Below are 23,836 nucleotides of genomic sequence, written 5' to 3'. Positions count from 1 at the left end.
CTATCACGGTAGGCTTTATTCATCTCAAAGGGTACGTGTATGCGGATAGCAACGGTTTAGTTTTTAATTCTGCCGATGATTCGGTGTGGATCATATACAAATATAGGTAGGTATAGAGCATGAACCACACGCACCATCGTTCGTGGTTACCTGAAATGCGTTCCAGAGCCAAAACTCCACGATTTCCTGAAACGGCTGCACTCCTTCTCCACTCTACTGCGTCAAATGCCCTTGGGGCGGCCAATGCATCGGCCCTCCTGGGAGAATGCCATTCTTGCCCCTCCTTAATATGTGAACTGTCCACTGCCACTTTCGCCTTCCGATCACATGCGGTACAGGGGCCAGGTCCGTGCGCCGGCCAAGATCTTTGTTTCTGATAATATCAGGTCAGTGTGCTCCGATGATACGACACACACGGGTATTGATGAAAGCTTGGAGCTTTTGAGTTGCAGTGGGGTTCAATTTTCATGTGCTACTCTCATATAACAACGCAAAAAGAACACTAGCACAGAACAGTCTCAACTTGATCGTGGTATTAGGTGCCCGTATTTCAAGATTTTAAGCTGAGCAGCAAAAACGAATCTAACTATTAATGTGTCGGCCAACAGTCAATTGATGCCACCGTCGGCAAAACCCCACCTCCTACATATACAAATTGATTCACGGCTTCGATACTCACCGCATTCATTCAAATAGGGAGAAGTTCCCGACAAAAAGATGGAATATCCTCGGGGCTTGACAGCGGTGGCAAAGGCAAAAACCAGCATTGTAAGTGGGTTTCACCCGGAACGATCCATCCAAAGAGTGATGTGAGTTTGCTAATTATCCACCTCGGGATGTTCGCAGTAGGGCAAAAATTGGCCTAATAAGACTATTGAAAATCGTCAGGCCCTGCCTAAAGTGTAAGTCTCATCTATAACCACAGAGTAATCTCAGGGTTTGAATCTGCAATTTTTGAGGGACTCCTAAGCATTAATACACAATGTTTTTGAACTAAGCGTAAAGTAAATGATTATACAAAGCATTCATCTACCCCTACAGTTTCTTCTTCATCATCATCAACGGCGAAATAACCGGTGTTAAGTTTCGGCCTGCCTTAATAAGGAACTCCAGACATAACGGTTTTGCGCCAAAGTCCACCGATTCGATATCCCTAAAACTATCTGACGTCCTAGCCTACGTCATCGCATCGTTTCCGAGAAATACATAATGGCTGGCAGTAAGAGCCTTAATCCCATGGTGAGGCGTTTTGAGCGAAACAGTTTTTGTTAGCTAAAATAGGCTCTGTTGGCAGCCAACAACCATGCGCGGATTTGATCGTCATAGCTGTTATCGGTTGCGCTTTTCGACCCTAGATAGGAGAAGGTCTCAAAGTTGTAGTCTCCTATTTTTATTGTTTTCATTTGACCAGTGCGATTCGATGTTGTTCGTTCTTTCGGTTTTGGTTTTAGCGCTGACGTTGCCACCATGTACTTCGTCTTGTCTTCATTAATGTGCAGCCCAAGATCTCGCCTCAATTGCCGCCTGCTCGATCTGGATGAAGGCAGACTGTACGTCTCGGGTTGTTCTTCCCATGATGTCAATATCGTCAGCGTGGACCAGTAGTTGGATGCACTTAAAGAGGATGGTACCTCTCGCATTTACATATGCATCGCAAACCACTTTCTCAAGAGCCAGGTTAAAGAGGATGCATGATAGGCCCCTTTTCGTAGACCGTTGTTGATATCGAATGGCCTCGAGAGTGATTCGGCTGCTATTTTCTGGCTTCGCGCATTCATCAGGGTTAGCCTAATCAGTCTTATTATGATAATTTCGTTTGGATGCCGAATTCTCTCATGGCCGTGTACAGTTTTACCGTGGCTATGCTGTCATAGGCGGATTTAAAGTTGATGAAAAGATGGTACAACTAATGGCCATATTCCAACAGTGTTTCTGTAGTTGGCCGAGCGGGAGATAGTGGAGAGAATCTTGTAGATGGTACCCAGCAAAGTCATATGTATATAATTGCAGCACTGCATGATATCTCGCTTTTTAGGTATGGAACAGATAATGCCTTCTCGTTAGGAGTCAGGTATTCATTCGCTGTCCGACATCTTGAGCATCAGTTGATAAACCGGTTGGTCGCCTCCATATTCAACCAATTCGGCTGCAATACCATCAGCTCCTGGTGACTTATGATTCCTAAGCCGATGTATTGCATAAACTGTTTCTTCCATACTTAGTGGTGGCAGCATTTGTCCGTCGTCTTTAGTTGGCAGGACCTCCAACTCGCAGATATTCTGATTGTTGAGCAGTTCAGAAAAATAACCTACTTTTCGCTCCAATGTGTCTTTCCGGGCGGAAATAGGTTTGCCTCTTTGTCTCCTTGAGCCTTGAAGGGTATACAATTTCATCCTGTTGACTTGTTGGTGAAACTAACGTCGCAGGTGGGGCTTCTTTCTGTACTCTTCGAGCTTGAAGATATATTGGCTCTCCTAGTCTTCTTTTTTCTGTCTTTGAAATCGTTTCCGATCGACTATGATTATGAAAGTCCTGGGGGGTTTTAACGTGAGTACCTGCCGTGAAGGCATAAACCCACGGTCCTCTTCGGACACGGATTGATTTTGGGACCACAATCAAAGCCCCGTCATGCAAGCACAGCGGTTCTGATTTATACTGAGTGCAGGCTCAGCATTCATACCAGTGGATGCGAGGCCTATCTAACACCTCTGCCGCAACTAAGGAGTACGGCACCCGAGTTGTACAGCGCAACTCCGCGCTCGAGCTCCGAGGAGCTCTGCCCGCGATGTAGGCATATCCAGAACCACCATGAAACTCCCACTAGGGGGTCAGCCGCAAATAACCGGGCCGAGAACACATCCTCTTCGAATTCTCCTGCTCTCAGAGGGCCATCCCGGTTCCCATGGTACCAGATAAGCCTCACCGAAGGTTAAGGCTTCGTGGCAGAGCCACTTCAGATGAGTCCCTTGCAGACTCAGGTCTGATCGCCCTCCTTGAGTACGTGGGGACGGCGACTATGATTATGATAAATCTCTTCCGTTCTTTTGCTAGCTTACATTCATCGTCGAACCTCGAACTTTTTCTGCGACTTGGGTCAAGTATGGTTGTAGCCGTATCAACAATAACGTTCTTCAGATGTTTCAGGACATCTATTGACTGCAGTTTCTGTGGTAACCACTTCCCCCTTATAAGTTTCACGGAGGGCTGCTGATTATTAGAGGGGATATTAGGCGGTGTTGTTATTCAAGCCCGGAGCATTAACCAACGAAGTAGTATTATAATCTGAGAATATATTGGTCTCCCTATATGTTCTGACATTTATCAAATTTGAAAGGTGGCGATATTCAATTAGAATGTGGCCAACTTGATTGGGAGTGGTCCCGTCTGGAGAGCCCACCTTTGTTTGTGGACCGCTTTCCGCGCAAACAAGATACTTTCAACAACCATTTCACAGTGTTGCATGAATATTGAATAAATTGCAGTAATGTATGTAAGTTATAAGAGTCAAATTTGACATAAATTAATAAATTTTAAATATTCGGAAATTTGACCGAAAAAAAACAAAGTAAAACATTCTGCAACCTCCGAATTGCCCCTCTCAACTGCATTTGTTCCCTAGCAATCAAGTGCTTTGACAAATATTTATTGATTCTGTCCCTGTTGTTCCTAGATGGGAACTACCTATAAATTACCGAATGTACCTTGCAGGCAGCTGACCATAAATCCAGCAACTGCATAGAAAATATAATAAAGAAGTAAAGATAATAATTTGCCTAATGAGTTAATTTTAATAAATTTTGTGAATTGCCTTCACACATTTAATGATGGTAGGAAAAAATTGACGCTAACACTAATTTGGTTAGAAGAGGAGCTATGTTTTAAACAATTAGCGATACACAAGGGAGTATGCTTACACAAACATATACTCCTAGAATCAAGGTTACTTTTTCATAATATGTAGGTATATATTGCCAAATATCACGTAAACAAAATTTTGCAAGGTCTGTGAAAATTTATCCTCTCTTCCATTTCCGTTATACGAATACACACTGTAGTAATTAAGTCCAATTAATCGAAAACCGATTATTTACTATGATAAAGTAAATTACTCCCTCATATGTCAAAATAGAGTCATTATTTCTTTCGACGAGATTTACTACTTCTAGATATCATCATGACGTTCGGGTTTATCTCTTACGGAATCATCTCGATTCAGCACGAGTTCGGCAGATTCCGGACTATTGGTCCCTAGATACTATTCACTTCCTTTAAGGTTGTTCCGTTATAGTAACTGGTGAAAGAAATGAAGGCCACATGGAAATATTTGAGTGAAAAAATAGAAAACCTTTCTACGGAATGGTATTTGGCGCCATCTGAGTTCTTATCGAATATTTTTTGGAAATTCGGCTTTTCTGATGTCTAGGATTTTATTAACGTGCACAATATTCTTGGTGTTGAAATCGGAAAGGTCCTGTTAAGAGGGCATTGCTTGCTTGAATCACAAACTGTCGATATTCTTACTTTTACCCACGTTATGTTGGGCTCACATAAGTGCACAAAATTTGCAAAACAAAATACTTCCGTTTCCTTAACGTACGTTTTGTGCGCGAAGGTTTTCCTGACTGTATCCACTATGTGCATGTCCTATTTCTCCTTTGATGAAATTCGGGTGCCTATGATATCCTGTCAGCATAGCATGAATGAAAACAGCCACGCGCCTCAATTCACTTCCGTAACTCATTTCCTGAACTCTTTTCATCCACGCATCTTCATCTATGCGAAATTCACCAGGGCCATAAACTCGAAGCGTATTGAATCGATTAAAGATACACCATACGTAATTCCATGGCAGTATCCTTGCCAATATCATCATTAATAACGTACTCCTTCGTGGGGAGAGAATAAAAGAAATTCGTAACAGTACAAATAAAGAGATGCAAAAATGATAATGGAATTGTTGGAGGAGATCGTTAGTTTTGATATGTATGATGACTGCCTGACTGATTCTAAAGGTTTCTTTGCAAAAATCCTGTCTCCCATGAATGTTTTTCTTGGAAAATCACAAACAAATAAATTTCCTGATTGGACATATAAAATTGCAATGGACTTGTGTCCGAAGAAAATAAACCGCCTGAGGAATGAATGTCCTTTTTGTCCCGATTCGGACCGATATATATTAGTCATTGTATAGATATAGCTTCCTTCAAGGCGAATTTTTCTGCTAGAAGGGTAATATTCCACATTACGAAATAATTTTTGATAACGCAAAGAGATACGTGTATGTATACAAACCCATACATAGTCGAAAGCGCAGAGAAAATTGAGCCCTACGGAGGAAAATTGCTGGAAATATGAATAGGTACAGTCAGCAAAATGTCGACGTGTTATGATTTCATTCTTTTGTGTTTGTAGCCTCAAGGTACTCATTTGATTAGATGACATGGTGGAATATTGACCTTCTGTATGTATGGATGTATGTGGCCAACCATAAAGGTTCGTCCAAATCACTAACTGCTATTGGAGATTGATATGTTGTTCTTCAAGATGATTTGATAGTTGAAAATTAAACATTGCTGAAAATATGGCCAAATTAACACACTTCTTTGAAAATTTGGACCTAATGGTTTAAATAAACATCAGCTAGTTTTTATAATGGTACTATCCTAATTGTGGTTAGAATTAGTAATTAAGGGCTGTGAAAAGAAAACGTAGAGTTTATTCCAGCGTTCCCTAGCGTTTGAGATACCGTAAATTTACCAGTCCATGGACGAGGAGGCGATCCCACCTTTCACAACTGGCGGTAAGATACTGGAGCATTACGTGGTCAGTAACCATCAAAGTGGCGAGTGGCTGCCCTTAACGTCATTACATCAATTGAATTTCTATTGGAAAATCAACGATGGTAAGTTTTCTGAAGTTAAAAAGGAGACTTCGCTAGTTTAAGAGCTTGCAGGCCTAAGCTGTTAGTAAGCCTGAAATGGACGGCATTTTGATGAGATTACGGTCGGGTTTCAGCCAGTGATGAAATACCCCGGAATAATGATGAATTCGAAGACAGCTTCTTCGTGGAATTTAGGAGTGCCAAGAACTGGCTGCTTCCGGAGTGTTTGCGACCAGCCTCTATAGTTGCTTGCTGCAACTGGAGTGCATTAGCCCCAAAAAACCTGACGTTCAATGCTCCCAAAAGGCATATTAAATTTAACTTAAGTCAAAAACATATTAAATGAGCCTATTTCAGCTTACAAAAATTATTCCGCTCGAAACGTCTCACCATAGGTTAAAAGCTCTTACTGTACAAGGCAATGATTTTGCCAGTTCTTATGTATTCCTCGAAGACCTGTATTGTTAGCAAAAAAAAAAAATTTCGAACTCTTGAAGCAGAAGATTAAGCAGACGATGGAGTAAGTCAGGACGCCAGATAATTTTTAGGGATATCGAATTGGTGGACCTCGGCTTGTAACCGGGATGTCTGGAGTTCCTTATTAAGGCAAGTCTTGACCGGGTACCGATTGTTGCAACGTTGATGATAATGATGATTATACCATTATGGGTCACCGACGACGCCTTGATGCATGTTAAGAACTTCGTTGTCCGTTGTCATAGCAAGAGCGTCCTTGGAATCTTTGTTGATTTCAAAGGTGCATTTGACTATCTAAGTTGGTCGTCTGTGTTGTCCAAAATTTGTGAGTGTGGCTGCCAGGAATTGGCTCTGTGGAAGAGCTGCTTCCATTGCAGAAGAGCATTCGTCCAAGGTGTTAGTGAGCGTGTGTGGGTGAATGTTGAGCGCGGCTGCCCACAGGGATCTATCGCGGGAGTCACGATCGCGGAACGCATGTCTTTGGTCGCGCACCTGCGCGAGCTCAGGCCACGTCTTACAAATTTAGCGTGTATGTTAACGCGTGTTATGATGTGTGAGTGGGGTCTACGCAGGAGAGCTGCTAGATCCATTTGTGTGGGGCTCTTCCTGGCATGTTCTACGTTTGGGTCCCCTATGTTGTCTGATTTGGCGCTGACGGTGAGGGGCAGGAAGCTGCTCTACGTTTGTCAGCGAGTGGCTTTGTTAGCGTGTCTTCCAGTAGGTCGTACGGTGCAGGTCTTGTTGGGTGTTCCTTCTCTTGATCTGGAGGTAGTCCGGCGTGCCACGGCCTACAGGGTCAGGAGGAGCGTACCTTTGCTACAAACAGATTTAGTTAGTTTTAACCAGGTTGAGGGGCTAGGGCCACTTGCGATCAAAAAGGTGTTAGACGAGAGTGTAACATTTAAGTGGCATCTTAGATGGGATGAATGTGGGAAAGGTCGGGTCACATATAAGTACGTCAGATATGTGTCTGCCAGAGGAAGTCCCATCGTGGACTTTGGGCTTGAGATGGGCTTCCTCCTGGCTGGGCATTGTAGCTTGAATGAGTTCCTCTTCAAGCGCAACCTTGCCTCCAGTCAGGGTTGTGTTTTATTTGGGGCTAACTCGGAGGACCGGCTACATGTTCTCTGTGTCTGTCCAGCGTACAGTGAAATCCGTAATCTAGAGGACATGGGCGTTCACGTATTGAACGGTATCTGCGATGTTAGCCAATGCCTTGCTAGCAGTGGGACACTTAAATGCGCTAATGCGTTCGTGCGTGCTGCCTTCTGACGAAGGAGGGAGCTTCTCGACGCTGCTTCGCTTGCAGCTGATGGGCGAATGGCCTAGTGGCCGCGGTGGTTAGCCACCAGTCTTGTGTGTTTGGTGTTAGTGTTGTCTTGTGATGTCCTTTGTGTTGTATTGTACGCAGAGCGGTAGCTAACTGGTGAAAGGTTCCGTTGCGGTTCTCCGCCTCGGGCTGATTCCAGTTAACCCGTTGGGGAGTTCCGTCCCCACGTACTCGAGGAGGGCGATCAGACCCGAGTCTGCAAGGGACTCATCTGAAGTGGCTTCGGCCACGAAGCCTCACCGGAGGTTATCTGGTACCGTGGGAACCGGGACGGCCCTCTGAGAACATATGCTCCAGGAGAATTCCTGGAGGATGTGTTCTCGGCCCGGTTATTTGCGGTTGGCCCCTAGTGAGAGTTTCATGGTGGTTGTGGTTATGCCTACATCGCGGGCAGAGCTCCTCGGAGCTCGAGCGTGGAGTTGCGCTGTACAACTCGGGTGCCGTACTCCTTAGTTGTGGTAGAGGTGTTAGATAGGCCTCGCATCCACTGGTATAAATGTTGAGCCTGCGGGGCTCTGATTGTAGTCTCAAAATCAATCTGTGTCCAAAGAGGACCGTAGGATTATGCCTTCGCGGCAGGTACTCACGTTAAACCCCCCAGGACTGTGTTTTCGATAAGCCCAACAATTCTCTATTGGGTTTAAGTCCGGGGAATTGCCAGGGTAAAGCGATAGATACAGAACCTGTGAATTTAGATAATTTATGTCAGTTGTGGATGTACGGCAAGGTGCGTCGTCCTGCATGAAGGCATATTCTGTAGGCGGAAACTGCATATTATTGATATACATCACAAGTACGTTTTGTATTAGGTTAACTTACTACGCAGATCGCATGGGCCTTCATTAAATTCTATTGAACGCAGCTCCAAAACATTACTGTTAATGGATATATATCAAATCATTTCAGCGATGCAGGCATCAGAAAAATAGTCACCCTTTCTTCTTCGAACATAATTTCCCACCATAATCATAGCCTCTATACGACATTTGTTGCTAAAAATGACCTTACCGTTTACCATCGACTTCGATGTTCAGACCAGTCTTGGCAAGTGAATTCTCATTAACGCGAATTACGTGTTCATGCCATCGCATACCTCTCTCTGGCTATTTATCCACGATCAGTGCAATCCCATATCGTCCGCGGATATCCTCATTTCGGATGAGATCATGGTGCGTTGCGCTACTGATCTAACGTAACCTCTTAGCCTTCATTACTGCGAGAAGCCACACAATTTTTTTTATAGTCGATCAACACTCAGAATCATAGATCATGGGCATGGTATACGTCACTAAGGTAAATTTTCGACTTGAGATGTTCGTGGGTACCTTTTAACAAAAGTACATCAGATGTGGAACGCCACTTCAGCCAGGCTGCGCTAGTGCATAAAGCAATTTCATAACACAGTTCTCCATTGACAGATAGTATTGACGCGAGATATTTAAATACCTCAGTTCGGGGCAGATCACTGCCACTGTCAGTGATAGTGCCTGTTACATAAGAATCGGTCAACAAAAATTCTGTTTTATTCATTCCATTTTCGATGAAGTTGCTCGAGATCAGCTTTTTTATGAGGCGTTAGCTAAACATCATCTGCATAAAGCAAGGCGCTGGACGTTGGATGTCCCGTGTGACAGTGTCCATAATGAGAACAAAGAGGGGTGGTGCAAAAGAGTTTCCTTGATGAACGCCGACGGAGATAGAAGGTTATGATTTTCGAATTTTACTTTTCCGATCGTGGTAGAGCAATTTAAACCAACATGCGAGTTCTTCTGATACTAGGTACTGCCACAAAGCATACCAGATGAGTTCGTCTGACACACGGTCAAACGCCTTCTCTTGATCCAGAAATACAATTGAAGAAGACGGTGCTTCTCATCGTGTTTCTCCATGAGTATCCGCGCTGTGTATATTGCGTCAGCAGTTCTTCAAAAACCCGAAATGATTCTCGGCTATTTGAACGATTTCGCGAAATCGGTTGTCAATACTGCGGACGGGAATTTGAATATTTCGCTGGGCTACCTTTTTTCCACATTGGAGCTGTTGTGACTTCTTGTCAGTCAAATGGTGTGCTACCTTCCTCAATAACCCGATTGAGGAACTCACTGAACCACAGTATCCGGTTATTTTCCAGAACTCTGATACATTGTCGTCAGGTCCTTGTTGCTTTCCCCGATTTCTTTCGTTTTACTGTGTCCTTGACTTCAATCCCGTTGATAGGTGGAATTGCTCCAAATCTCGGCAATGCCTGTGGAAGTGAAGGATGTACAAATTCTTCCGTTGAAATATGCTTGAAATTTCTCTCCATTTATCCATCACAGCTCGTCGGCCAGTAGGCAATGCAAAATTCTTGTCATTAATGCAATTGATGTATTCGATATCCTGTGTGCGTTGGTGTCGGATTTTGGCAAGTCGATGCAAATCTTTATCGCCATCGATCGACTTTCTTGTAAAGATGTAATACACCGCTTGGGTAACAGTGATGGCTTTCCTTACTTCCCGGTAGGAGTTCTTGTAAATTTGCCAATTGGCGAGGGTTTCATCGTCGATAAGCTTATAGTAGAATGTTTTCGTTTCACGGACCTGGACCTGGACATTGTCATCCCAAAACTAAGTATCTCTGTTGATAAATTGTTTACCTGGCTTGGTGACCCCGAGGTTTACATTGACCGCTTCGTGGATCGTGGCTGCAACTTGGTTCCACGATTATTCTACATTCGTAATGGTTGGTAATCTCATAAGTGAGATCGTTTCTGCCTTATTCTCCTGAAATCGCCACTTATCGGTTTGAGTGGGAACAGGTCAAAATCATTAATTTCTTTAAATACTTCGGTGAACAAATGTAAATTCAATGTTAAAGTTGGCTCATGTTTTAAAATTTATAACTTGTTCAACTGGCAACAAACTGGAAATCTTTGACATATCTATTAAAAAATGTACTGACAAGTTTGCCGCATTTTGTGAAACTAGCCTATAAAAGTGCAAAAACCAATGTTTTGCTGAAAGTTTTGATCCGACAAAATTACCACGTGATAATATTCAAATTGTAGTATGTTATCTTTCGGTTTATTTGTAATTTTATTAATGCTCACCAAGCGAAACGTGGCTGACATTGAGAAGAAAAATGCCACCGATCAGTGCACTCCAGGTCAGTTTCCTAGCCACGTCTGCATTTTATATCTGAAGAATGAACAACTCTGTGGAGGGACAATAATTCACCCTAGACATGTGCTGACATCATCTTATTGCTTCAGAGATAGTTTGGAACGGAGGAATCTTACTAAAAAGGTTTTTTTGAGTTTGAATTTAGTTTTAAAGGTTTTCTGTGCTATTTGGTTATGATTTTCAGTTTGTTCTTGCTGGTGATGTAACTTGGGGTCACGTCAAAACACGATTCAGTCAAACTCGCAATATAACCCATTTGATTCAGCATCCTGGCTCCTACAGGGATGGATTTGATTTGGATGACATTGCCGTTTTAAAAGTCTCTAGTCTCATGAATTGGGAGACATTCAGTAAAAATATTTTTACCTTTTGCAGGTTAATCAATCATTTGATGAAAATTATTATGTGGTGTCTATCGAGCTTAGCAGTGAACCGCCTGATATTGGCGTTCAATGTACCATTCTTGGTTGGAGTCAAGCAGGAGTGAGTATTCAATTTAACGTTAGCATCATCAGTAAGCATTCTGAACTTCTATTTTAATTTTTCAAAACTTACTGTTTTCACTGAGACCTGCAAATCATATATACATATATACATGTACATGAAATTTGAAAGCCAAACTGGTGCAAATTCGTCCAACTGGTGAAATTATTTTGTTGCAATTTTTTTTAGAAGTCTTCGCAGATGTCGATGACATCTTTAATCATCTAAATTTGATTATAAAGTAGGTAAAACTTTGACTGAAATATTTTCTGATAATAGTTATCCCGAAAAACGACGACGTTGCGAAAAGGCCTTGTTTACGTTCAAAGGCAAATAAAATGCGGTGGTAATTTGGTCGAAGATATAGAAAGGATTATATGTGGTGCAAATTCGGATACCACACACACACCATGTATGGTAAGTTTTTTACAGAATATATATCGCTTTCCCTATGATTACTTCTAAATCACCGGGAACATTACCTTTGAATTTTCATATATATGTGAAACTCTTTTTATGTTATCCCCTTTTGACCCCTTTGAATATTTGTTAGCTATGCTGAAGAAGCTAAATTCGTTTAATGATAACGCATGCTTAAGCATTCCTCATTTCGTGACTTATTTATTGAAACATTTCTTTATACATTATACCCATGAACAGGAAAATTTCAGACAATTTTTTTTTCATTTCTGGGACACAAGACGCCTTCTCACCGAATCAATCACAAAGTTCTCCTCCTGGGTCATCGGACTCTGTTAATCTTCACTAATGGCAAGGCTTCAAAGCTATTAATTTGTCTAATTTGGTAGCGTTATCTTCGCCGATTGCGGCAATGAACTCGATGTTACCTGGCGAAATAACACTAGCTCCGCCTTCGCCGTTTTGTTGAAAATCTGAAAACATCAGAATCAATAGCGATGGCAGGGTGCCTCAAGCCAAAGCATCAGAAAATGAACCCTTACGTTATCCAAAAGTTTCAAACCGTGGATAACGTTAACTGCATTATGCTAGTACTCTAGCCGAACACAATCTGGAATGAATAACTACATTGGTATATGGGATAATTACCGATGGGGGTGTTGATTGAAGGAGATAGTGGTAGTAAATAAGCCACACTTTCAGAAAAGGTTATATTAGCACTGAGTCGCCATAGAAACTATTATCACTGGACCATAGTGGAGGAATGTAGGATTCTTAGAAAGATGTAGAATGATAAAGCGGATATGCGCGGTGAGTGCGTTATGCGTAGTGGGAATAAAATTATATAAAAAAATTTACGACAAAAATGTTGATGCGATCCACATTTCCATCAGAGGTGCAAAGTAGGGACGGCTAGGCTATATATGTATTACCGCTACTAAGTATGATCCAAACATTCCCAAACATGAATTAACATTACTATCCAGTGGAGAAATGATGATGATTCTACTTGTGTAATAATTAATGTTTTGTAATGTCAGTACTGATGTGATATCACATCACTAAGCAACACCAGGTAGCACCGTAGTGTATCGTTCTTTAGATCGCATCGTTGATCCTAATGCAAATGGTAGTGGCAGCTGTTGAATGCACATATGTGGTATGTTTGATTCGCTGTTGTCCTAGCTGGCTTTGGTCCAGAAAATAATTTATTCATTTATCCATTTAACTATGAGCAATTTTTTCACAATATCACAATGTGTATATCTCTTCTGGGCAGAAGGCATTAGTCGAAGTCGCGTTGTAGTGTATTTCATCTGGGAGTAATCTGGAAAATATTCCATAAAATGAGGCGGACACGTAAAAAGAGAAAAAATCCATACGAGATGTAGCAAAGGTCTAAAAAGCCATTAGAAAAGATTTGTGCAGAAAATGTCAACAACGTGGAACAACTTTGAAAGGCCCGCTGAACTTATACACTTCTTCTGCTTCTTTAGGTTTTATCCAATATAGCAGAGGGCAAACGGCTTGTTTAGATCAGGTTTCCCATTTTCTTTGGTTTTATAGTTGCTCCGGGTGCAGCCCAGAAGTCATTAAAGACGCCATTGTTTCGACTGGGTTCAATTTGCTTTATTATCGACTGGGATGTTTGGACCTATCTTAGCTACCAATTTCTCATCAGCCCTTATTACAAGATTATGCCATCGAAGACGCTTCTCACGAAACTTTCCATGATGAATACAATATACAAATTGTGCTAAGAAGGAATCATAATAGTAATCGTAGGCGCAACAATGCAATTGGATCAACGCCTTGAAGTGTGTTAGAGCACTTCATTCAAGACCATAATGGCAAACTTGAGGATTACAGTACCATATAGGAGGCAAAGTGGACAGTATTGTGCTCGCCTGAGATTATTACCTTGCTTTGGCTCAGGTAGATAGGAAGAATTTAATTAACAAACTCTTCTTCTTAAGCCTTTGCCCCGTTCACACAGCTCCTCGTAATCGATTGCGCAATTTTCATCAATCAAAGGCTTTATCGCAATGCAATCGCGAGGCTTTCAAATTACCATCCCGTGTATCGAGCCTTGGTTATTTCAACCAAAATTTTGGTCGCTTCCCTTCGAATTACGTGACCATAGCATCGAAGACGCTCCTCTTGCGCAATTTTTCCACTATCAGTGTAACCCCATCTCGATTGCGGATATCCTCATTTCAGATATGATCATGGCGTGTTTCGCCGTTGGTCCAACGTAACATCTTCGCCTCCATTATTGCGAGGCGGCGTTCATTCTCTTTTATAGTCGTCCAACCCCATGTAAATATAAAAACTCCACAAATTGAATCAGATCCAATGGATTCACTCAAAATTGCCTAATATTTTTTATCACAAACACTATCAAATAATACTGATATTTTATCAAATTCTCCCTTGAAGGTTGATCCAGGAGGTCCTTTAATTTGTAACAATAAGTTAGCGGGTGTCCACACACGTGCTAATCGTGACTGTGATAATCAAACTTATGGAAGTTACTTTATGAATGTTGCTTTTTATCGAGATTGGATTACAAGGACAATCGAGTGGGACGGTTATGGTGCAGAACCAGAAGCGCGAACAGCGGAATATCGGTAAATTCTTGACATTTGTGAACTAAGTGTTTTTCATCCTTTATATATTTCCTAGGTTTGGAGGGGCGGCAAATCGAAATGTATTTAAGTTCATAATCTATTTAGTAACCCAAATGTTAAGAATTGTAATGTAAATTAAAGTTCAAAGTCAAATGGCATCATGAAAAAGAACATATGCGTGTGACGAGATTGTGTTTGCTTTGCCTGTTTGCTGGCTGACTACCAAAGTCTATGAAGGGCACCTCTATGTAATCAATACAAAGATGTTGACGTAACATGCAACTAAGTGTTCTACAAATTCCATTACACATGAAACATAATCGCACGTAGTTGTTTCCCACAAAAATGCGCGTGACAGACGGACAAATAAAGAGTGAATCGAAATTACGCAAAACCTTAAAAATTATGATGCCAATAAATAATAAAAATAATCGTCGTCGCAACAATCTAATTGGATCTAGGCGTTCAAATATCTTAGAACACTTTATTTAAGACCGTATCAAAATATCGTTAAAAACAAAGATGATCCTGTTGAGATATATAATGTTTCGGGGAAACAAAATGGTGCAACAGATCAGAACGAGCTGACCCGCTTCTGGACGGGACAATGGCTGAAGAAGAAGGTTTAAGACCGTAACAATACCCTAGAAGGCAGGTGCAATACAAATCTCTACCGGTTGATTGCTGCCACCGTCGAATCAACTGAAGGAGCGCGCTGGCCCTCCGCGATTAAATTATTAAAATTTCGTGAGAAAAAGTTTCTGTACTAGTAGGGGACCATCTCATTAGCAAAAAACGAACACTTCCAATATGGGAAAAGAAAGACTGCTCAGCAGAATATTCAAATCAGAGTTGGGCAAAATCATAACGATTATTATGATTACGATTACAATCAGGAAATGGGCATGATTACGTGATTACGCGATTGTAATCATAATCACAGGCCATGATTAGGATTCCAATTGTGTAATCGTGCAATTATAATCATCATAATCATAATCGTGCAATTATGATATATGAACCATCATCATCATGAAATTATGAGCAGTGCCGGTTATCGTTTAGAAACTAGCTTAGCTTGGCTAGTTAACCAAACAAATTGGAGGATTGCTTCCAATGAGCAAAGCAACTAGCAGCTAGTTTAGTTGTTAGTTGAAATTATAGTTTCGTGGGGGGTGACAACATAAAAAAAAATGTCTGCAATCATTTCAGACATCAGAGAGACAAATGTGAGTCTCGGGTAAATGTTTGTTCTAGACAAAAATCTCTGCTTGTGTTAATCACATGGATTGTACTTACACAGTACGTACATATGCATAAACAATTACCATTTCCAAAATACGCTTATATCCTCATAAGCACAATTAAGGGGGTCATCCCAGGTGAAGGGCGCTTTTTTAGCTTTTTTTAGAAATTTTTTTTGGACAAATTGGTGAAAGATACAAACACAAATTTTTCACCATGGATTTATTAATATCTTGAGCGTGCATAATAATTTTTCCAGCCTGATCGCAAAGTTCATACAAATACAGAGCAATTTATACACCCATCTCATGCAGACTTAACTACAGTCCGCAAACTAGGATTATTAAAAAATAAAAAAACCAAATTTTTGGTGCCTTGTTAAATTTTTTTTTTTGAATTTTGATGTTTTTTTGCGGCTTCTTCAATAAATAAAAAAAAAACTACTGAATGAATCGCAATTATCCTAGTTTGCGGACCGTAGAAATATGTTCTGAAAATTTCAAAGAATTTCGTCGAATAGATTTTGCGCTATGGTGGCGGCCGATTTTCAACATGCAGCGTCGAGAAAAACGCATTTAAAATGTAGAATGCGATTTTTAGCCATAAAACCTTAACTGGCCATTAATCTGCTATACCTAATCTATAAACCTTAGGTTTTTTCAAGAAACACATGTACAGCCTTGGTTTCAATTCTTGTCCTTTTAGCGAACTCATTCGAACGTCATTCGGACCGATAAATACGAGCTTTATTTCGGCGATCGACATAAATCTGGCATGTGACTTATCACGTGTTTAACACTATAATTTCCGAACGACTTCGAATATCAAAAAATCACTTTACCCATATATTCTACATCTTATCTAGATACAATTAATGCAGAAAAAATTTGATTCCTCGGATTCGATACACGGGATGGCCCCCTTAACCGCCCAGCTTTAATTTCTATCAATTTGCAGAAATCGTCAAATTTAGAGGATAATTTATGAGAGGGTCTTTGAAAACTACCTTTATGGTAATAAAATAAAAAAGTCTTGAAAAAAAATTGGCTTAATTTTTGTCGATATCTTCCATGAAAATAAACAAAACAAGAAATTGGAAAAAATATTAAGAAAAACTCAAAAGTAATGGGTCTTGGCGCCTCTGGCCTTTATGACTTCTTGGCAATCCTTTGAAAATGACAGCTCTCTTGGCAAAATGAAACTAGAGTCGTGGCTCAATCGGAAGCATCGTGAGACTGACTATTTCCTTATCATATTTTTAAGTGGGTGGGAGGTTTTTAGTCTTACCTGCACAAGATTGGAAAGGCGCGGTCTCCAGATTGTGTGTTTTGCAATGAAGTTGTGGACGACGCCATCACACTTCTTCTTCTTGTGGAAGGTGGGATGGGGTTCGCCAGCAGCTCTATTTAAACACAGGGGACCGCAGGGCGTTCCTTGAACTGACAGTTCCCTTCCTCCTCTCCGCTCCTGTTGGTGAAAGGAAGGTTCGGGGACTAGCCCGAAGTAATGTGACAATCGGTTCCAAGCGAACTGTCCGCATAGGCATGCCTATGTTTCAGGAATTGGGAATTGCAAATGTATGTACATATGTGTACTGTGAGCTGCGGTTCCCATTTCTGAAAGATACATGTATACATATGCGTATTTCGAAATTGGAAATTGTTTATATGTACGTACGGTATGAGTAGCAAAGTACAATCCAGATGAAAAGATTTGTTTGACTAAGCCAGACATCTGTTTGCCTGTTGTCCGGGGCAGAATGTCTGACGCAGATACAAACATGTGTCTAGTAATGACTATATTTGGTATAATTACTTGCAACCACCTTATGAATAATGAAATTGAAGTCATAACTGTAAGTCGCAAGAATATTTTGCACAGCACAGCTGCTCCAGAGGATTAAAACGCGATCCGTACTTATCCGGGAATTTAATTGCTTCTTATTTGATTAAGTATTCTAGTTCCTCAGGCTGGTAAATATAATTTGCTTGAAAAAACCGTCACTATCACTAAGCATCGAAAAGCATTGTCCTTAATATAATTTCATCAAACACATCTCAGGTTGAAGTTCTAAAAATGTACATGTTATCAAACAAAGAGTAATCGCCACCGAAAATACAGGATTATGATTACGTGATTACAATACTATAATCCGGTGAGCGCGATTATGATTACAATCATGTAACCATGAAATTCGTAATCATAATCATCATTACATGATTTTGGCCAACTCTGATTCGTTTGGTTGTTTGCGTATGAATTTTTTGAATGCATTCTTTACAACCGTACCCGCAACATTATTCAAATTGAATGATAAACACAGCAGGATTAGTCAAAAACTGTGCAAGAACCCATGCAGAACATTGCACATCCTCACTTTACATTGTTGAATCTAATGAAAGCGTTTGGCCATGTGCCACCCGTCTGGTATTACCTAGTGCCAGAGGAACTGGTGCGCTGAGTCAAATCGTTTATCTGCAATCCGAAGATTAAAGTTCGAAATATGGGAAGTATGTTGAAACAGCTTTATGTTTCTGTTGGTGTTCACCAAAGAATCGCCTTCTTGTCATCTTTCTATGTTCTTTTCATGTAAAATGGAACACGGTGCAACCAATGTCCAGAGCCCTACACAATGCTCTGTGCAGATGATATTTTGTTAACATCTCACAATGAAGTTTGTCCAAAAATGGAATGATTGCTTTACACAGCACGTACTGAGACTGAGTCTGAATAAGAAATTTTGACGACCGACGAATGAAGCAGGCACTATCGATGTTAGTGCCGAGAATTGAGGCATTTCTTGCCTCCATTGCATTAACGAGCGTTTCAAGTTGAAAGCTTACGGCAATTTCGTCTGCTCTTTTGTTGTCCGTGATTATGAGTGCTGGTCGGTTATCATAGATAATAAACTGTATGTGTTGTAACTCGCTAGCAGGACATTAGCAGCCCTTATGAAGTTGTACTGATAGTGTAAAAATTGCGGAAGAAGCGAGTTCAATGTTATGGTAATGCAATTCGCTCTCACATAAGAACTCACTAACTAAAATTGGTTTGAACATCGAAATTTATGTGTAACGCCCAAAATGTTGACGAAACAATAGTGGTGGCAGTTGCTAGTTGGTGATTTGAGAGCTTCCACCCGAACTAAGCCTACAGCCATGAGAAATGATGAATGCGATCTACTACAAGAGCAGACCACGCTACTGAACGAGATACAGGCTAAAGAAAAAGTAGAAGATTATGTGAAATGGTCACGTGGTCATGCAACATTAAATTGCTTCTTTATGTTAACAAACCACCCAACATTGATCAATTGAAGAACATCTTTCAGACTGTTGGTCAGATTCAGTCCCACTTACGCACATAAGATTGGACCTCTCGGGGAGAGTTCTGCATTTTGAAATTTAGGTATGCTTACGGAAGAACCCTGCGTACCTTTCTTGTTCAAAAAAAGAATCATAACATAATGAGTGAAAATGGCAAAGGAGTTTAAGATCAAAGTTAATCATTTTTGGGAGAATTAAGGGCCTAGCAGGTACTAAGGAGTGACCATAGTACATAGCCTTTCCTATACCTTAGGTCCCCACATACAAGTTAGTAGCAAGCTTCGAACAGGTCTCTGTGCTACGCACTTTACGTAATATAAGGCCATCTAAAAGCTGTTAATTCGGGATAACTTCGAATTTGTGAAGCTGAGGCAAAACAAAGCGTATGCCCCTACCACAATTATGATTGCTTCCTACTTTACTTTCGATTATAAACTTCACAACTGGAACTGTCAAATTTGGCATTTTATGTATAAGCTCAATTTGTAAATGTAAGATACAATTTTCTTATATTCAAATTATATGTGTGCTTTAAATTATATGTGAATGTGGAATAGTTTTCCATAACAATTATGTGGAAATCCCTGGATTTATTTGTGACTGGATTTGAGTTTCTGTTGGTGTTTGTCGGCGTTTTTGGAGTGTTTTACGGTAAAGAAGATGTAATGCGTGACTTTACTTTCTATGTGAGCTGATTGTTCTATGGTATATTGATAATGAAATTTTCCAAAAATATTATGGATTATTAGGTGGCCATAGTAGACGCAGATTCCAACGAAATAAGGTGCAGTGGAATATTATACGACTTAAAACACGTGGTGACTATAGGCCATTGCTTTCGCACTGGAGTAATAGGAAGGGCTGTATGTCAAAATCGGTTTTGTTTATTGGATATTTAAATATGCTTTCAACATAGGTTGTTCTTGCTGGTGACAGTTACATTGGCATTCGGTCTACATCCGCTGGACAAATTGCCGATACTCGGCAAATTAGAGACATCGACTTGATTCTTCAGAATCCGCTTTACGATTACATGATGCCATTTCTTTACGACACTTGCGTTTTAAGAGTATGTACATAAATACTTGCTTTCATTAAGTTGTAATTTAAGGTAGTAGTACAGTGTGACTTTCAAAAAATACGACAATTTTTTTTTTTGAATAACAAAATGTTCTGAAATTTTAATATGATTTTTTATGGTCTCACTCGGGAAGCACATAGCACTCTGGAGTCGTCCAAATTAAAAAAAAAAATATTCTTCTATTCTGCAGGCTTCTCAAAATATGCAATTATTTTTACAAAATAGCAAAATGGCGAGTAAATGAAAAACATCTTTAAAATTTTCGTCTTTTTTCACGCTAAATTGTTTAAAAAAAATATTTATTATTAAAAAGTTCAATATTTTTTATGTGTGGAATACGGTAATCAAATTTCAACTAAATTGGCTGAGTAGTTTTTTGTGAGTGCTTCCCGGAACTTTGAAAACGTCTGAAATAATAAAAAACTTGTTTCTTTTTCGTTGGTGTAGATATTTATTCTTCCAAATACTGATATTTCGGGAACCACTTGTTCCCTTCAGCAGTGCTAACAAATCTTGTTACACCAACGAAAAAGGAACAACAAGTATTTTATTATTTCAGATAATTAATCGTTGGAAACACCGCGTAATTATACCTAGGTTTGAAAACGTGGTTTCGAGTAAAACACGTTTCAAATTTTGATAATAGATCAATCCTAACAAAATTTACTGGCGAGATACTTCTAAACTCTTTCTTGTATTCTGTGTGAATATCTTATTTTCTAATAGCATATATATATATTTATATAATGCCCTGGCCGTATTCATCTAACTATAACAATATAGGATCGAGAATATTATGGGGAAGGGACGATTGAAGTACCTGCTGCCAGCTAATTTCCATTTCTATACCTACTGCGGCGTGCTCCATGTTTTATGCTATTACTTTAGAAATGTTTTGAATTTCAATCTGAGTTTTTAAATATACGTTTTCAATGTTTTATTCTTTTGAAATATGTAAAGAAAAAAAATCGACTTTTTTAAAATCGTCACGCGGTACTACTACCTTAAAGGGAAAACAAATCCAATCCTTATCTTCTTAACTGAATTTTCAATTACTTTCGCCTGATCAGAAATTTTTGTCGACTGCTTTTGATCTTATTTCTAAAATAATAGATTTTGAACATATGCCCTTTAGCTCAATGAGTCCTTTGTAGCAAACTGTGCTATTCGTACTATCCCTATCTGGAAAGGGCAGAGGATAGATGGACTGGAGTGCATAGTAGCTGGTTGGGGAAGAAGCCAAGTAAGGCTATCGAAGTTTGCTGTATTGTTTTTTATTATAGATTCAAACTTTTCAGAAAGCGTCTTACGAGCTACAGTTGCAACGAATTTCAATGACTATCCAATCACATGATAACTGTATGAAATTAGCAAAGACATTAGAAGAACAAGGGTCTCTGTTGTGCGCTAAGGATAGTGCTTCTAATGGATCCTTATGTTACGTAAGTATCTAAGTCGTCGTAAAATGAATGTTTCTGTGGTTATTTTGCGATGAAAGAAAAATTATTCCATTTTTTCTCAAAACGGCATTTTTCATTGTCAATTATGACGCATTTTCTGAACGGAAGATACACCAAGCACAAACTCCGTAAAAAATAGGACAAATTCTGATACTGAGATTTTCAAAACGACTTCACTTTTGGTCAGATTCCACTATATTCGTAGCGTTATAATACACTTTAAGTCTGAGTACCCCTGATAAGGCCCAAAAACGGATTTCGCTTTTTCCAAAATTTTGCCCCTCATTTCACTATCTATTCCATCTATTATAAAAAATTAGTTTAAATTATATTAAATATAAAGTCACAAAACACAGCATGAAACGATCTATCCTTAAGTCCAGGAAATGGAGTTTCTAAGCAGTACAGAATGTCATTGCATATACGTGAATTCGGTACGAGCTAGTTATTTGGGGCCTGTGCCGATGACGCCAAAATCGTTTTCTTGTGTATGTTTCCCCGCATCAGATACACCACACAAGCAATATCAAAAAGATGCGGGGAATTCTTCACGCACAAGTGACTGAAGAACGTGGAACATGCGCTATGCCTTTCTTCCACCATACGAATTCAGGTAATGCGCCGGAAGTATTTAGTCTTATTGGTATACGGTATAAGTATTGGTCTTCTGGTATACGAAATCTTCTATAAAAAACGAAATGTGATATGTATGCAACTTCCCCAAATATTATACAAAATATTTAATAAGTTTGAGGACCTGATTGATTGATTGATTTACTCTTTATCAAATGCTGTTGACTTTCGATATGTACTTAAGTAGCAACTCTAAAATTTAAATTTTGGAAATGTTCCATCGCATCCGAATTTGAATATCTATGCTGATCTTCAGTTTGCGTCTTCTCTTCTATCTGCTTTATTTCTTAAAATTCTCCAATATTTCAGGGAGACGTAGGTGCTGCACTGATTTGTGAGGAAGAAGTGGCAGCGATAAGCATTTATCTAGTTTTGTCATGTGGTGATAATAAAACAGGTACATTTTTTCAAGAAATTGGCAGTTCGTCGGAATGGTTTGATGCAATCGTCAATTGGTCCGGCCGTGGAGCTATGCCTAAACCAAAATGGAAACATTTCAAACAAAACGAAGCCATTGTGAAAATAAAACCATTTTGGTTAGCACCGATGGTTATCCTCGTCTATTTAATTCCTTTAAGATAATGATTTACAATATCAGATACATTTTCATTCAAAATAATATTAATTTAATATTCAGAAAATAAAGGTTGTCAAAGTATCACTTCTAATAGAAAGGTGTAACGTATGTAATAATGTTTGCATTAATTAATAAAGAAGTTGGAAAAGCGGACGCTGAATGCTTCAGGTATCAAAAGTTTTGTGGTTTGCCACTTGTGCATACGTAGCTAGAAATTCATAATATTCCTCTGTGTATCCAAAGATATTCACATTGAGACAATTGATCATTTTTAGTAAATGAGTATTCCATGTTACTGCACACAAACATAAAATAGAAGTCAAAAAACTGGAAGGAGAGGTGGCCCTTCTTCAAAGCCAATGAAAACCCGTGGCGGTCACCCCCCCCTTAAAAATATATGCCCCTTTGAAAGGTTCTCAATACAACCATGATCAAGAATGATCCGTCCAAAGTTAGTACTGATATCCGAAAAGCAGTGGAAAAGACAACGTCTTTTTGATGGAGCCTATGTCACCGGAAAATTTTCTTCCATTCGGCGACAATTTGTACGGAATGAAACTATCGTTGAGTGCCTGGAGAGGTGAACGGGTCAGAAAATGTCCTCCGGACCCACAGAATTATAAGGGATATTTGGTGATGGATCAGGCGATCAAAGTTATAATAGGCCAAAATTGCCTGTTTTGCATTAATTTGCTACTTTCTTCGGTATCATATGTAGCCAGAATATTAGTATTACATTAAATACGGAGAAGCTTGTTACAGTTAATACATATATACTAACACTTAATAAATATATACTAAAAACTAATAATACATAATACTAAAAACGAACGTGCGGATACCAACTGTTCCTTTAAGCAGAAGAGAAATCATTTTGGTCATCAATGCACTCAAACGGAGTAAAGCCGCTGGGCTTGACGGTCACCCCACAGAGTCATTTATGGTTGCAGCTTGAGTTACTCAAAATCTGCTGCTTCCACTCGCACAATAATCTTTGGAATCCGAGACTTTTCTCAGAGAGTGGAAGAAGATCCCAAGATCCCAAAAGACTGTGACAGTTGGAGGGGTAGCTCAGAACTCCCTGTCATGGGAAAGGTAACAGCTAACACATTCATGGAAGGCATTAAAGAA

General features: G+C 39.8%; 2 protein-coding genes across 3 annotated transcripts; both read left to right on the top strand.

The window, feature by feature from the left end:
* The first annotated feature begins 10,557 nt into the window (after positions 1-10,557).
* On the top strand, positions 10,558-14,577 carry LOC119652310 (thrombin-like enzyme ancrod). The gene is made up of 6 exons (XM_038056321.1): positions 10,558-10,973; positions 11,035-11,169; positions 11,226-11,333; positions 11,613-11,750; positions 14,193-14,383; positions 14,439-14,577. The coding sequence occupies exons 1-6, from the start codon at positions 10,737-10,739 to the stop codon at positions 14,515-14,517; spliced, it is 888 nt and encodes a 295-aa protein (XP_037912249.1). The 5' UTR covers positions 10,558-10,736; the 3' UTR covers positions 14,518-14,577.
* A 4,864-nt stretch (positions 14,578-19,441) lies between these two features.
* LOC119652515 (kallikrein-4-like) lies at positions 19,442-22,796 on the top strand. 2 transcript variants are annotated; one of them, XM_038056711.1, is made up of 6 exons: positions 19,442-19,616; positions 19,704-19,817; positions 19,871-20,023; positions 21,171-21,278; positions 21,334-21,477; positions 22,438-22,796. In XM_038056711.1, exons 1-6 carry the CDS (start codon positions 19,527-19,529, stop codon positions 22,708-22,710), a joined length of 882 nt encoding a protein of 293 aa, XP_037912639.1. In that variant the 5' UTR covers positions 19,442-19,526; the 3' UTR covers positions 22,711-22,796. The 2 variants fall into 2 exon arrangements, with proteins under 2 accessions (XP_037912639.1, XP_037912637.1); XM_038056709.1 differs by having other exon boundaries at positions 19,442-19,640.
* Positions 22,797-23,836: the final 1,040 nt, after the last annotated feature.

The sequence above is a fragment of the Hermetia illucens genome, chromosome 3, assembly GCF_905115235.1.
Source record: "Hermetia illucens chromosome 3, iHerIll2.2.curated.20191125, whole genome shotgun sequence".
Taxonomy (NCBI): Eukaryota; Metazoa; Arthropoda; class Insecta; order Diptera; family Stratiomyidae; genus Hermetia; species Hermetia illucens.
The sequence above is the reverse complement of the archived record's forward strand: the minus strand, read 5'-3'. Positions and strand labels throughout refer to the sequence as shown.

What these genes read in the sequence shown, in the direction of transcription:
- LOC119652310 (XM_038056321.1), top strand. Translation starts at nt 10,737, where the DNA reads ATGTTATCTTTCGGTTTATTTGTAATTTTATTAATGCTCACCAAGCGA. An exon ending in GGAGGAATCTTACTAAAAAG is followed by an intron (nt 10,974 to 11,034) that starts GTTTTTTTGAGT and finishes TATGATTTTCAG; the next exon opens with TTTGTTCTTGCTGGTGATGT. An exon ending in ATGACATTGCCGTTTTAAAA is followed by an intron (nt 11,170 to 11,225) that starts GTCTCTAGTCTC and finishes TACCTTTTGCAG; the next exon opens with GTTAATCAATCATTTGATGA.
- LOC119652515 (XM_038056709.1), top strand. Translation starts at nt 19,527, where the DNA reads ATGTGGAAATCCCTGGATTTATTTGTGACTGGATTTGAGTTTCTGTTG. An exon ending in CTGGAGTAATAGGAAGGGCT is followed by an intron (nt 19,818 to 19,870) that starts GTATGTCAAAAT and finishes CTTTCAACATAG; the next exon opens with GTTGTTCTTGCTGGTGACAG. An exon ending in ACGACACTTGCGTTTTAAGA is followed by an intron (nt 20,024 to 21,170) that starts GTATGTACATAA and finishes TATGCCCTTTAG; the next exon opens with CTCAATGAGTCCTTTGTAGC.